Source organism: Nerophis ophidion, linkage group LG09 (assembly GCF_033978795.1).
Source record: "Nerophis ophidion isolate RoL-2023_Sa linkage group LG09, RoL_Noph_v1.0, whole genome shotgun sequence".
Classification (NCBI taxonomy): domain Eukaryota; kingdom Metazoa; phylum Chordata; class Actinopteri; order Syngnathiformes; family Syngnathidae; genus Nerophis; species Nerophis ophidion.
Genome location: NC_084619.1, coordinates 70,987,747 through 71,002,054, shown reverse-complemented (window position 1 = coordinate 71,002,054; position 14,308 = coordinate 70,987,747). Strand labels below are relative to the sequence as shown.

General features: G+C 40.2%; 1 protein-coding gene across 19 annotated transcripts in view; it reads right to left on the bottom strand.

Annotated features, from left to right (window-relative positions):
- LOC133559700 (ankyrin-3-like) overlaps positions 1-14,308 on the bottom strand; it is a 289,963-nt gene that overhangs the window by 44,591 nt on the left and 231,064 nt on the right. For all 19 annotated transcript variants that reach the window (XR_009808252.1, XR_009808253.1, XR_009808254.1 and 16 more), the window contains 2 exons: positions 5,304-5,435; positions 5,082-5,225 (listed from right to left, as the gene is read on the bottom strand). Coding sequence is in view for 16 of the 19 variants with exons in the window: in XM_061911726.1 (XP_061767710.1) it covers positions 5,082-5,225; positions 5,304-5,435 (276 nt within the window). In the remaining 3 variants the exon portion in view is untranslated. The remainder of the gene's footprint in view (positions 1-5,081; positions 5,226-5,303; positions 5,436-14,308) is intronic.

Genomic DNA, 14,308 nt, shown 5'->3' with positions numbered 1-14,308 from the left:
CTGGCTGATCATCAACAGTCTTCCTATTATTTGTCCATTTGTGCATATCTCTTCTTCTGTTTTGCAATTATTGCTCCTCCTCATCTGCTGCTGTAATTCTGTTGCACATCTTGACTACAATCACCATAAAGCAGGGGTGCCCGTTACGTTGATCGCGAGCTACCAAAAATGAGTGATCATCAATCTTCACCAAGACGTCACTTAAATGACATTCACGGTACCGGAGGGTCTTGTGAGATGACGCTGGCTGCTGCAAGATCATTATTATGAAAATATGACCGAGAGGAAGGCGAGAAACACTTTTTATTTCAACAGACTTCCGTCAAAACTCTAAAGGCCGACTGCACATTTCCTATCTTCACAATAAAAGCCCTGCTTCATGCTGCCTGCGCTAACTAAATACAGAGTCTCGGAAAACTGGCGTGCACAAGCGATCCCTCAGAAAGCTGGCGTGCACATCACTTGTGCACGCCAGCTTTCCGAGACTCTTATTTTGTTAGCGCAGGCAGCATGAAGCAGGGCTTTTATTGTGAAGATAGGAAATGTGCAGTCGGCCTTTAGAGTTTTGACGGAAGGGACGGCGCGGAAGTCTGTTGAAATAAAAAGTGTTTCTCGCCTTCCTCTCTGTCATTTTTTCATAATAATGAACTGGCAGCAGCCAGCGTCATCTCACAAGACCCTCGGGTGCCGTGAATGTCAATCAAGCAAGCTACGGAATTTGCCGCCAATGTTTTTCTTGTAAAGTGTATGGAAGCTGGATGAATTAGATGCCAAAAACCAACCACTGTCATGTGGTATTGTACAGAAAGGACAACTTTTTTTCTCCTCCATTTGAAAATGTGGGCGTTATCATCATTACTGTCTGATTCCAATCAATGCAAGTCATCAGAATCAGGTAATACACCAACTTATATTCTTGTCTTCGTGAAAGAAAGACATCTATATGTGTTACACATGCTTGTATTATCATTAAACACATTTAACTTGTTTACAAAAATGTCTCTTTCATCAATAAATAAATAAATATAAATGATATATATAAATGAGGTAGATCCCCTCGAGTTGGTCAATTGAAAAGTAGCTCGCCTGCAGAAAAAGTGTGGGCACCCCTGCCATAAAACTTTCCTATAAGCGCTAATATTTCCTCCAGTGGCTAACAATCTAAACAAATAGACAAATGGGTGCATTTTGGTTTATTCTTTGGTTTCCAGTTAAATACTGCTATGCTTTTATTCTGAAGCTTTCTTTGCACTGAACAGGAAGTAGCAGTGGGCCCGTTGGAGTGCTGTGTAGCTGAAAGGTGTTTATGTTGCATGTTGCTTAACGATAATGAGGTGCTTGACATTACTGTTGTTTACTCCATAGTTAGAACCATTTTATAGAGCTTGTATTCAGTCACATGACTTTTCAACGGAAGTAAACAAAGTGGTGGGCCCACAAAGCAACATGGCTATTGGCTGCAAACAGAGTGCAAAATATCCGGGTACGCAAGAGGCCTCGATCTTAGCATTAAAAGCACACGAGCAAAAAAATGCAAACTATGCAAAAGAATAGATCCTAATATGTTATTAAAACAAGATTGTTGCCGGACTTGTCAAACTATCTGGTGCTCCAGACATCATTCTACACGTCCGAACAGATGAAACTTGTTACGAATTGTTCTCCGTCTTAATTATAACTATAGATGTCAACATCGTGTATGTGCTGAAAGATCCATTTATAATTGTTGTCTTCGGTCAAACTTAACTAATTTAGGTTTTGTCCACATTTGATTTACCGTATTTCCTTGAATTGCCGCCGGGTATATAGTAGATGGATAGATAGATAGATAGTACTTTATTGATTCCTTCAGGAAAATTAAAATTCCAGCAGCAGTGTACATAGTTGAGATCAATTTAAATTAAAGTAAAAAGTAAATAATGGGGGTTTAAATGGAAACAAAATAGAGAAATATTACAGTAAGAATGAAAAATAAAAAGCAACAATGTACGCGCCTGCCTAGAATTACTGCCGGGTCAAACTCGTTTTGCAAAATAATTAGCGCATGCCTAAGCTCAGGATTAACGCCGGCTCAAACTTGTTTGGCAAAATATTATTTTCATTAGCGCATGCCTGGAATTTCCGCCGAGTCAAAATCGTTTCGCCAAATAATTAGCATATGTCTAGAATTTCCCCCGGGTCAAACTCGTCACGTCACGAGTGACACTTCACCTGTCATCATTTTCAAAATGGAGGAGGCTGATTTCAATCATTTGAAATGGCATAAAGGGAAGAAGATTAAGAGCTATTCAGTAGGATTTAAGGTCCAAGCTATTGAAAGAAAGAAAAAGAACAGTAAGCAGCTATATTTTGTTAATATACCGTAGCTGTGTGTGTCAAATATGAGTCATTAAATGACTCCCTCCTCCTGGTGGTAGAGGGCGCTAGTAATCCTTCTTGCGACTACTCGGCGACAACAAGCAGCGATCGTTTATTTTTTTCTCTCGCTTGCACTTTTAACATGGAGGATTACATATCTAAAATTAAACAGTTTTCTAAACTGGACTTTCAATCGAAGCAGGAGGTAATAAAGGAAGATCTCCATCGAGACAGAGAGACTTTTAAAACTGAAGAAAGATAAGGAAGACTTCTATAAACAAGTTATGGATGCTTTTGATCAGAAGGAGCTGCGCATGGACTTCATTTATAAGTAAAGGTAAGACCAGAATAACATATTTTTTTTTTACTAAATGTGCTTTTCATGATGGTATCCTTACATCACACTCAATTTTTAAGCGCAGGCCTAAATTTACCGCATGCCTTTGGTAAGCGCCGAAGTGGGGGTTTAAATGGAAACAAAATAGAGAAATCTTACAGTAAGAATGAAAAATAAAAAGCAACAATGTATGCGCCTGCCTAGAATTACTGCCGGGTCAAACTCGTTTTGCAAAATAATTAGCGCATGCTTAGCATTACCGCCGGATAAGGATTAACGCCGGCTCAAACTTGCTTGGCAAAATATTATTTTCACTAGCGCATGACTGGAATTTCCGCCGAGTCAAAATCGTTTCGCCAAATAATTAGCATATGTCTAGAATTTCCGCCGGGTCAAACTCGTCACGTCACGATGTCATCTGTCATCATTTTCAAAATGGAGGAGGCTGATTTCAATCATTTAAAATCGCATAAAGGGAAGAAGATTAAGAGCTATTCAGTAGGATTTAAGGTCCAAGCTATTGAAAGAAAGAAAACGAACAGTAAGCAGCTATGTTTTATTAATATACCGTAGCTGTGTGTGTCAAATATGAGTCATTAAATGACTCCCTCCTCCTGGTGGTAGAGGGCGCTAGTGATCCTTCTTGCGGCTACTCGGCGACAACAAGCAGCGATCGTTTATTTTTTCCTCTCGCTTGCACTTTTAACATGGAGGATTACATATATCTAAAATTAAACAGTTTTCTAAACTGGACTTTCAATCGAAGCAGGAGGTAATAAAGGAAGATCTCCATCGAGACAGAGAGACTTTTAAAACTGTAGAAAGATAAGGAAGACTTCTATAAACAAGTTATTGATGCTTTTGATCAGAAGGAGCTGCGCATGGACTTCATTTATAAGTAAAGGTAAGACCAGAATAACATATTTTTTTTTTTATTAAATGTGCTTTTCATGATGGTATCCTTACATCACACTCAATTTATAAGCGCAGGCCTAAATTTACCGCATGCCTTTGGTAAGCGCCGAAGTGGGGGTTTAAATGGAAACAAAATAGAGAAATCTTACAGTAAGAATGAAAAATAAAAAGCAACAATGTATGCGCCTGCCTAGAATTACTGCCGGGTCAAACTCGTTTTGCAAAATAATTAGCGCATGCTTAGCATTACCGCCGGCTCAGGATTAACGCCGGCTCAAACTTGCTTGGCAAAATATTATTTTCACTAGCGCATGACTGGAATTTCCGCCGAGTCAAAATCGTTTCGCCAAATAATTAGCATATGTCTAGAATTTCCGCCGGGTCAAACCCGTCACGTCACGATGTCATCTGTCATCATTTTCAAAATGGAGGAGGCTGATTTCAATCATTTGAAATCGCATAAAGGGAAGAAGATTAAGAGCTATTCAGTAGGATTTAAGGTTCAAGCTATGGAAAGAAAGAAAAAGAACAGTAAGCAGCTATGTTTTATTAATATACCGTAGCTGCGTGTGTCAAATATGAGTCATTAAATGACTCCCTCCTCCTCGTGGTAGAGGGCGCGAGTGATCCTTCTTGCGACTACTCGGCGACAACAAGCAGCGATCGTTTATTTTTTCCTCTCGCTTGCACTTTTAACATGGAGGATTACATATCTAAAATTAAACAGTTTTCTAAACTGGACTTTCAATCGAAGCAGGAGATCTCCATCGAGACAGAGAGACTTTTAAAACCGAAGAAAGATAAGGAAGACTTCTATAAACAAGTTATGGATGCTTTTGATCAGAAGGAGCTGCGCATGGACTTCATTTATAAGTAAAGGTAAGACCAGAATAACGTTTTGTTTTCTTATTAAATGTGCTTTTCTTGATGGTATCCTTACATCACACTCAAATTTTTAAGCGCAGGCCTAAATTTACCGCATGCCTTTGGTAAGCGCCGGAGTGAGAAGAGGTTTTAAAATAATTAGCGCATGCTATCCTTTGGTAAACGCCGCAGTCAGAAGGGTTTTTAAATTAATTAGCGCCAAGGCGGCAATTCAAGGAAATACGGTAGACAAAATAGGTTGATACCGTATGACGTAAAATGGTGTCCTGGGGCTTGATTAGTTGGTCGACATAAGCAGATTCCACTGTATTGCTAATGGATATCGGTACAATGTTATGTAGGAAAAAAAATAAGAGAAGCCATATTAAATAGTAGTGTATGAAGGCTGTGGTGGTTTGGATGGAAAACCAGCCGTGTGTTTGGGAACAAAATTGTAATCCGCCACTAAGCCAACATGTCTATAAATATCTAGAAGCGGTCACTGGGACTAAACACAATCCATGCCATGTGGTGCATGCAGAAAGCGAACAGGTACACATGGTAGCAGGGAGCGGTAATAAGTCAGCCAATCAGAGCTAAACTTTACCGTCAGCCTGATCCCGGAAAACCGTGCGATCATCGGCAAAACACCTCGTGCCGGAAATGTTACCATAGTCAAAAATCGGGCCCTCCAGCAAATTGACAATATCCATCCGATTGACTTTGGTCAGCACTGCAGTCAAGGCGTCCGCTACGGAAAATGAAACGACTTTTGTAAAACAGACATTAAAGGTAGAGTCGGATGTCACGTGTAAAAAAATAGTCTTACTTGTGGCGTCTTTCCCTTCGCGACTGACCCACTTCTTTAAGAGCATGAAGCTCTGTGCTGTCAGTGAGTTGGGGTTCTCCAGTCTGACGTGGTTGATCTCGTCCACGGTGAAGTTCATCTCCCGAGCCAGTTCTAGGACGGGGGACACACACGGTCAGTGCTCTTGTTAAAGGCGCTTTATGACTTCCAGCACAAAGACAAATGGCAAGTTCATTAGTTGCAAACTGGCACCAGAAAGGGGAACTGCACTTTTTGGGGAATTTCGCCATCCATCCATCCATCCATCCATTTTCTACCGCTTATTCCCTTTCGGGGTGGCGGGGGGCGCTGGCGCCTATCTCAGCTACAATCGGGCGGAAGGCGGGGTACACCCTGGACAAGTCGCCACCTCATCGCAGGGCCAACACAGATAGACAGACAACATTCACACTCACATTCACACACTAGGGACCATTTAGTGTTGCCAATCAACCTATCCCCAGGTGCATGTCTTTGGAAGTGGGAGGGGCCTATCCCCAGGTGCATGCTTTTGGAAGTGGGAGGAAGCCGGAGTACCTGGAGGGAACCCACGCATTCACGGGGAGAACATGCAAACTCCACACAGAAAGATCCCGAGCCTGGATTTGAACCCAGGACTGCAGGACCTTCGTATTGTGAGGCAGACGCACTAACCCCTCTCCCACCGTGAAGCCGGAATTTCGCCAATCGTTCACAATTATTATGAAAGACATGACGACGGATGGATTTTTTTTTTATCTATCCATCCATCCATCATCTTCCGCTTATCCGAGGTCGGGTCGCGGGGGCAACAGCCTAAGCAGGGAAGCCCAGACTTCCCTCTCCCCAGCCACTTCGTCTAGCTCTTCCCGGGGGATCCCGAGGCGTTCCCAGGCCAGCCGGGAGACATAGTCTTCCCAACGTGTCCTGGGTCTTCCCCGTGGCCTCCTAAGGGTGGAGTGCCATCTCCGGGTTGGGGAGGAGACCCTGCCCCAAGTGGAGGAGTTTGAGTACCTAGGAGTCTTGTTCACGAGTGAGGGAATAGTGGATCGTGAGATCGACAGGCGGATCGGTGCGGCGTCTTCAGTAATGCGGACGTTGTATCGATCCGTTGTGGTGAAGAAGGAGCTGAGCCGGAAGGCAAAGCTCTCAATTTACCGGTCGATCTACGTTCCCATCCTCACCTATGGTCATGAGCTTTGGGTCATGACCGGAAGGATAAGATCACGGGTACAAGCGGCCCAAATGAGTTTCCAGGTCCCTCCCTTAGAGATAGGGTGAGAAGCTCTGCCATCCGGGAGGAACTCAAAGTAAAGCCGCTGCTCCTCCACATCGAGAGGAGCCAGATGAGGTGGTTCGGGCATCTGGTCAGGATGCCACCCGAACGCCTCCCTAGGGAGGTGTTTAGGGCACGTCCAGCCGGTAGAAGACCCAGGACACGTTGGGAAGACTATGTCTCCTGGCTGGCCTGGGAACGCCTCGGGATCCCCCGGGAAGAGCTAGACGAAGTAGCTGGAGAGAGGGAAGTCTGGGCTTCCCTGCTTAGGCTGCTGCCCCCGCGACCCAACCTCGGATAAGCGGAAGATGATGGATGGATGGATTAAAAGGTGTAGTTACCCTTTAACTTACACCCAAACTACGAGTATTTTGAGATCTCTCTGCTTTTTTGTTCAACTTTATGTTACAGGTATACATTTGAGTTACGAGCCATCCCACAGCTTGCTTGCATAGCAAATGTAACACTGAGAACCCCGTAAGATCGGCCCAAAAACGTCAGATCTTACTCGCTGGCATTAAATTACTATGGTACATTTTTAGTCTACTTTATACCTTTTGTTTCCATCCTTGTCCTTTCCGACCTTTGTAACTGAGATACTGTGTGGAACAAGTTCTCTTGCGGCTCATTCAAGTTTGACTAAGTCCAAGTCTAATGTAGAGCTAGAGATGGACATAACTTTGTTTTCCAATCACTGGAACCCTTAGCAGTGGTCCAGCTTCTGCAGCCTTCCTCCATTGTGAGGCAGTTTCATTAACGTCCTCCCAGCGCGGTAACAACACACAACAACAGCAGTCACGAGATTTTCTCTTCCACCTCGCGGCTCGGCTTCCTGCCCACGCCTGAAGCTGCCGCGAGATCCTGTGTCCGGGCGGAGTGTCGCTCTGCCGTCCCCACTACTCTGATGGTGGGAGATGGCAAAACTAGGAAGATCTGCTTTTTAAACACCGTTACTCACTGCTATTTGAGAGGCAAAGTTGTAGACATCGTTAACCCGCTCATCTTCCCTTTTTCGGTTACTCGGCTCATTGAGAGATAGATGGATGGATAGAAAGTACTTTATTGATCCCTGGGGGAAATTCAGCACCACAGTTCGCTCACAATAGACAATAAACACTTGGGTATTTTTTACATGTGAATAATATAAATAAAGGTCAATTATACAGCATTATTCACACGTGAATAATTTAAATACTATTATACATTTAAGTACATTGTTCATGTTGGATCTAATGAGACGGCAGGAGGCCAATCAGAACAAACCCTGAAAGGATTCCAAAGTCCTCTTCGGTCTGCTGGGCGCTGTCTATGCTTTGAAATTATTATTATGTCTTCTCATCCATATACTTTTCCAATTTTATTTTACTCAAACAATATTTTCGGTATACTGGATGACTGAATTTTTAACTAAATTTAAAAAAAAATTTTAATCATTTCTCATGGGCGGCACCAGAGGTGGGTAGTAACGCGCTACATTTACTCCGTTACATCTACTTGAGTAACTTTTGGGATAAATTGTACTTCTAAGAGTAGTTTTTATGCAACATACTTTTACTTTTACTTGAGCATATTTATAGAGAATAAACGCTACTTTTACTCCGCTCCATTTATCTACATTCAGCTCGCTACTCGCTACTTTTTTTTTTTTATCGATCTGTTAATGCACAAAGTTTGTTTTGATTTTGTCAGACACGCATTCTAAGTAGAATCTACGCATGCCTGCGTTTCACCAATCAAATGCAGTCACTGGTGACGTTGGACCAATCAAACAAAACCAGGCGGTCACGTGACCTTCACACGTCGAATCCGACTTAAAAACGTTGAAAAACTCATTGGGGTGTTACCATTTAGTGGTCAATTGTACGGAATATGTACTGTACTGTGCAATCTTACGCAAATACGGTATTAGCTTTCACTGTTATGCTGATGACACCCAACTCTACATGCCCCTAAAGCTAACCAACACGCCGGACTGTAGTCAGTTGGAAGCGTGTCTTAATGAAATTAAACAATGGATGTCCGCTAACTTTTTGCAACTTAATGCCAAAAAAACGGAAATGCTGATTATCGGTCCTGCTAGACACCGACCTCTACTTAATAATACAACTTTAACATTTGACAACCAAATAATAAAACAAGGTGACTCTGTAAAAAATCTGGGTATTATCTTCGACCCAACTCTCTCCTTTGAGTCACACATTAAAAGCGTTACTAAAACGGCCTTCTTTCATCTCCGCAATATCGCTAAAATTCGCTCCATTTTGTCCACTAAAGACGCCAAGATCATTATCCATGCGTTTGTTACGTCTCGTCTCGATTACTGTAACGTATTATTTTCGGGTCTCCCCATGTCTAGCATTAAAAGATTACAGTTGGTACAAAATGCGGCTGCTAGACTTTTGACAAGAACAAGAAAGTTTGATCACATTACGCCTGTACTGTATATACCTTTATATACATATATACATACATATATACCTATACTGGCTCACCTGCACTGGCTTCCTGTTCACTTAAGATGTGACTTTAAGGTTTTACTACTTACGTATAAAATACTACACGGTCTAGCTCCATCCTATCTTGCCGATTGTATTGTACCATATGTCCCGGCAAGAAATCTGCGTTCAAAAGACTCCGGCTTATTAGTGATTCCTAGAGCCCAAAAAAAGTCTGCAGGCTATAGAGCGTTTTCCGTTCGGGCTCCAGTACTCTGGAATGCCCTCCCGGTAACAGTTCAAGATGCTACCTCAGTAGAAGCATTTAAGTCTCACCTTAAAACTCATCTGTATACTCTAGCCTTTAAATAGACCTCCTTTTTAGACCAGTTGATCTGCCGCTTCTTTTCTTTCTCCTATGTCCCCCCCTCCCTTCTGGAGGGGGTCCGGTCCGATGACCATGGATGAAGTACTGGCTGTCCAGAGTCGAGACCTAGGATGGACCGCTCGCCTGTATCGGTTGGGGACATCTCTACGCTGCTGATCCGCCTCCGCTTGAGATGGTTTCCTGTGGACGGGACTCTCGCTGCTGTCTTGGATCCGCTTGAACTGAACTCTCGCGGCTGTGTTGGAGCCACTATGGATTGAACTTTCACAGTATCATGTTAGACCCGCTCGACATCCATTGCTTTCGGTCCCCTAGAGGGGGGGGGGGGGTTGCCCACATCTGAGGTCCTCTCCAAGGTTTCTCATAGTCAACATTGTCACTGGCGTCCCACTGGATGTGAATTCTCCCTGCCCACGGGTGTGAGTTTTCCTTGCCCTTTTGTGGGTTCTTCCGAGGATGTTGTAGTCGTAATGATTTGTGCAGTCCTTTGAGACATTTGTGATTTGGGGCTATATAAATAAACATTGATTGATTGATTGATCTACTAATAAAAGTTTCAATCAATCAATCAAAAGTGTAAAAGAAAAAAGACACTTTTTACTTCAACCGTACTTCCCGTCAAAAGCCTAAAGACTGATCGCACAGTTCCTGTCTTCAAAATAAAAGTTCCGCTCCACCGCGCCTGCGCTCAGTGCGCTAACAAAATAAGAGTCTCCGAAAGCCAGAGCATACGAGCTAGATAACTACGGAGTTTGCCGCCAATGTATTTATTGTAAAGTGTATAAAAACGAATATGGAAGATGCCAAAAACCAACGACTTTCATGTGGTATTAGACAGAAAAGAGGAACTTTTTTTCTCCTCCATTTGAAAACCTGGACGTCTGATTCCAATCAATGCAAGTCATCAGAATCAGGTAATACACCAACTTATATTCTTGTCTTCATGAAAGATAGGAATCTATATGTTAAACATGCATGTATATTCATTAACACACCTTTAACATGTCAACAAAAACGGCAAAATAAATAACTATAAATTATATATATATATATATATATATATATATATATATATATATATATATATATATATATATATATATATATATATATATATATATATATATATATATATATATATATATATATATATATGAGGTAGATCACCTCGACTTGGTCATTTATTAAGTAATTGATTAACGTTGAAAAACTTATTGGGGTGTTACCATTTAGTGGTCAATTGTACGGAATATGTACTGTACTGTGCAATCTACTAATAAAAGTTTCAATCAATCAATCAATCGATGAATGCCAACTGAGCCTATGGTGCTGTTGAGTTATTGTGGCTCAATTTGCCTTAAATTTTTTTATTTTCATGATTTATTATTTAATATATATTATTGTTTTAGTTGCTTAAGAGATATTCCTGGCTATGAATTTGCTCATTGCTATTTTTAATGTTTTTGAGCATTATTTGTTGCCGTATTAATTAAACAAACAGGTTACTCATCAGTTACTCAGTACTTGAGTAGTTTTTTCACAACATACTTTTTACTTTTACTCAAGTAAAAATTTGGGTGACTACTCCTTACTTTTACTTGAGTAATACAACACAATCGATCATTCCTTACTTCCGCAGAAATTGGAAAAATATGGCATAAGAGGTGTTTCGCAACAGTGGTTAAGTAGTTATTTAAGTAACAGATCTCAATATGTGGAAATTAATAAGATTAAATCACAGCCAAGAAGAGTAACTTGTGGTGTTCCACAAGGCTCGGTATTGGGACCTAAGTTATTTATACCCTACCTAAATGATATTTGTTCAGTATCTAATAAATTGAAATGTATTATGTTTGCAGATGATACCAATGTATATTGTTCTGGAGAAGACTTGAAGTGTTGAGGATAATAGAGGTTGAGTTAATTCAACTAAAAAAATGGTTTGATATCAATAAGTTATCATTAAATGATATGAAAACTAAATTTATGGTGTTTAGTGGTGCAAGGACAAATTGTGAAGCAAAATTAAAGTTAAATCATGTGGAAATTGATAGAGTATATGAAACTAAATTCTTGGGAATAATAATTGATCATAAACTGTGTTGGAAACCGCATATTGAATATATAAAAGGAAAAATATCCAAATCTATTGCTATTCTTTATAAAGTAAGACACCTGCTGAATAAGACATGCCTGCATATGTTGTATTATTCTTTTATTTTTCCATATTTAACGTATTGTGTTGAAATTTGGGGAAATGTTTATAAAACAAACATAGACCCAATCATAAAACTTCAAAAAAGGGTCATTAGAATAATACACAAAGCCTGCTACTATGAACATACCAATCCATTATTTATGAGTTCAAATGTGTTAAAATTTTCCGACATTGTGTTTTTAAAAACAATGGAAATTAAAGCTGCAAGCAGCGTTGGTCGGGTCCGCCTTTGGCCGCTGCCAAGCCCTGGTCTAAGTCAGACCTACATAAAGGTCTTTGTTTCATGTCTGTACGACATTCCTAACAGAAGTTACAAGCCGTTTTGTCTAAACGACAAACGCACTGGGAGGAGTTGACGTTTGAAAAAGGTGACGGCTTTTTACAAAACTTTTATTTTGAAGGGGTAATTTTTAACTTCCTGTTGATTTTAACTGAAAGATGCCGATTATCAAAATGTAGGTCTAAGTGAGACCTACATTGAGGTTTTTGTTTCATGTCTGTCCGACATTCCTACCAGAAGTTACAAGCAGTTTTATCTGTTTCCTCTTCCTAGGAGCAGTTTTTTCTGTGTTTTATTCAAAAATTGCAATAGAGCGCAATTTTGAGTTTTAAGGTTTGGTTTTTTCACTAGATCGCAATTTCTGCCAGTCCTGATGTGTGTGCCAAGTTTGGTGAGTTTTGAAGCATTTTAAGGGGGTCAAATTACAGCTCAAAGAGGCAAAAATAGCATTTTATGCGAAAATTTTGCTTTGAATGAGTTTTTGCAAAATTTCTGTTGATTATTATGTATAGACGTCATTTATTGGAAATGTAGTTCTAAGTCAGACCTACATAGAGGTTTTTGTTTCATGTCTCTACGACATTCCTAACGGAAGTTACAAGCAGTCTGTTTTTTTTTTTTCGTCCTAGGGGGCGCTAGCGCGCAATTTTGATTTTTCTGGTTTGGCTGCCTAATAACTTGGGAAGGCATGCGAGGCCGATGTGTGTGTCAAATTTGGTGAGTTTTGAAGCATGTTAAGGGGGTCAAATTACAGCGCATAGGTGCGGAAGAAAGAAAGAAAGAATAATAATAATAATAATAAAACACAGCAGATTCAATAGGGTCCTTGCCCATGGCAAAGGACTCCTGTGGAGTCCTTTGCCATGGGCAGGGCGGACCTTAATTATGTTTCGAGTAAAAAACAACAGCCTTCCAGCTTGTATTCTCAGGCTATTTCATTTAAGAGGAGAAAACTATAATTTACGGGGGATATCGATTTTTGAAATGGGTAAAGCGAGAACAAATATAAAATACAAATGTATTACAGTTTTAGGAGTTAAACGGTGGAACAAGCTCAGTGATGAGCTGAAGACATGCAATTCTTTGGGAAGGTTTAAGAAAACATTGAAAGGTGAAATAATTGAAAAAAATAAAATATAGTCACAATTACTTTCATCCCATTGATTTTTGATTTATTTATTTTTTTATGTTGATGTTCCAGGCAATCTAATTTTCTGTGAAGGTATAGGATAGGCAAATATAAGCTTTGGCTTCAGTCTATTCCTTTTTTGGTCATTCTTTTTCTTTTCTTTCGTGTGTAAATGTGCATAATTGTATACATATAACATGCACTGTAAAACTGATCACACACAATGGTTGATTGATTTGATTTGATTGATTATATGACCGAAATAAACTTATTTCATTCATTCATTCATTCATATTTCATTCATAATAAATCTCTAAAGTAACAGTACTCTTACTTGAGTACAATTTTCTGGCTACTCTACCCACCTCTGCATATTGCAAACAACAGAGCAGAATAAAAAAAGCGGTAAGTTGCAAACAACATCAACACCACTAATGATACAACTCTAACATTTGACAACCAAACAATTAAACAAGGCGACACGGTAAAAAATCTGGGTATTATCTTCGACCCAACTCTCTCCTTTGAGGCACACATTAAAAGCGTTACTAAAACGACCTTCTTTCATCTCCGTAATATCGCTAAAATTCGCTCCATTCTGTCCACTAAAGACGCTGAGATCATTATCCATGCTTTTGTTACGTCTCGCCTCGATTACTGTAACGTATTATTTTCGGGTCTCCCCATGTCTAGCATTAAAAGATTACAGTTGGTACAAAATGCGTCTGCTAGACTTTTGACAAGAACAAGAAAGTTTGATCAATTTACGCCTGTACTGTATATACCTTTATATACATATATACATACATATATACCTATACTGTATATACCTTTATATACATATATACATACATATATACCTATACTGTATATACCTTTATATACATATATACATACATATATACCTGTACTGTATATACAGTACCTTTATATACATATATACATACATATATACCTATACTGGCTCACCTGCACTGGCTTCCTGTGCACTTAAGATGTGACTTTTAGGTTTTACTACTTACGTATAAAATACTACACGGTCTAGCTCCATCCTATCTTGCCGATTGTATTGTACCATATGTCCCGGCAAGAAATCTGCGTTCAAAGGACTCCGGCTTGTTAGTGATTCCCAAAGCCCAAAAAAAGTCTGCGGGCTATAGAGCGTTTTCATTTCGGGCTCCAGTACTCTGGAATGCCCTCCCGGTAACAGTTCGAGATGCCACCTCAGTAGAAGCATTTAAGTCTCACCTTAAAACTCATCTGTATACTCTAGCCTTTAAAT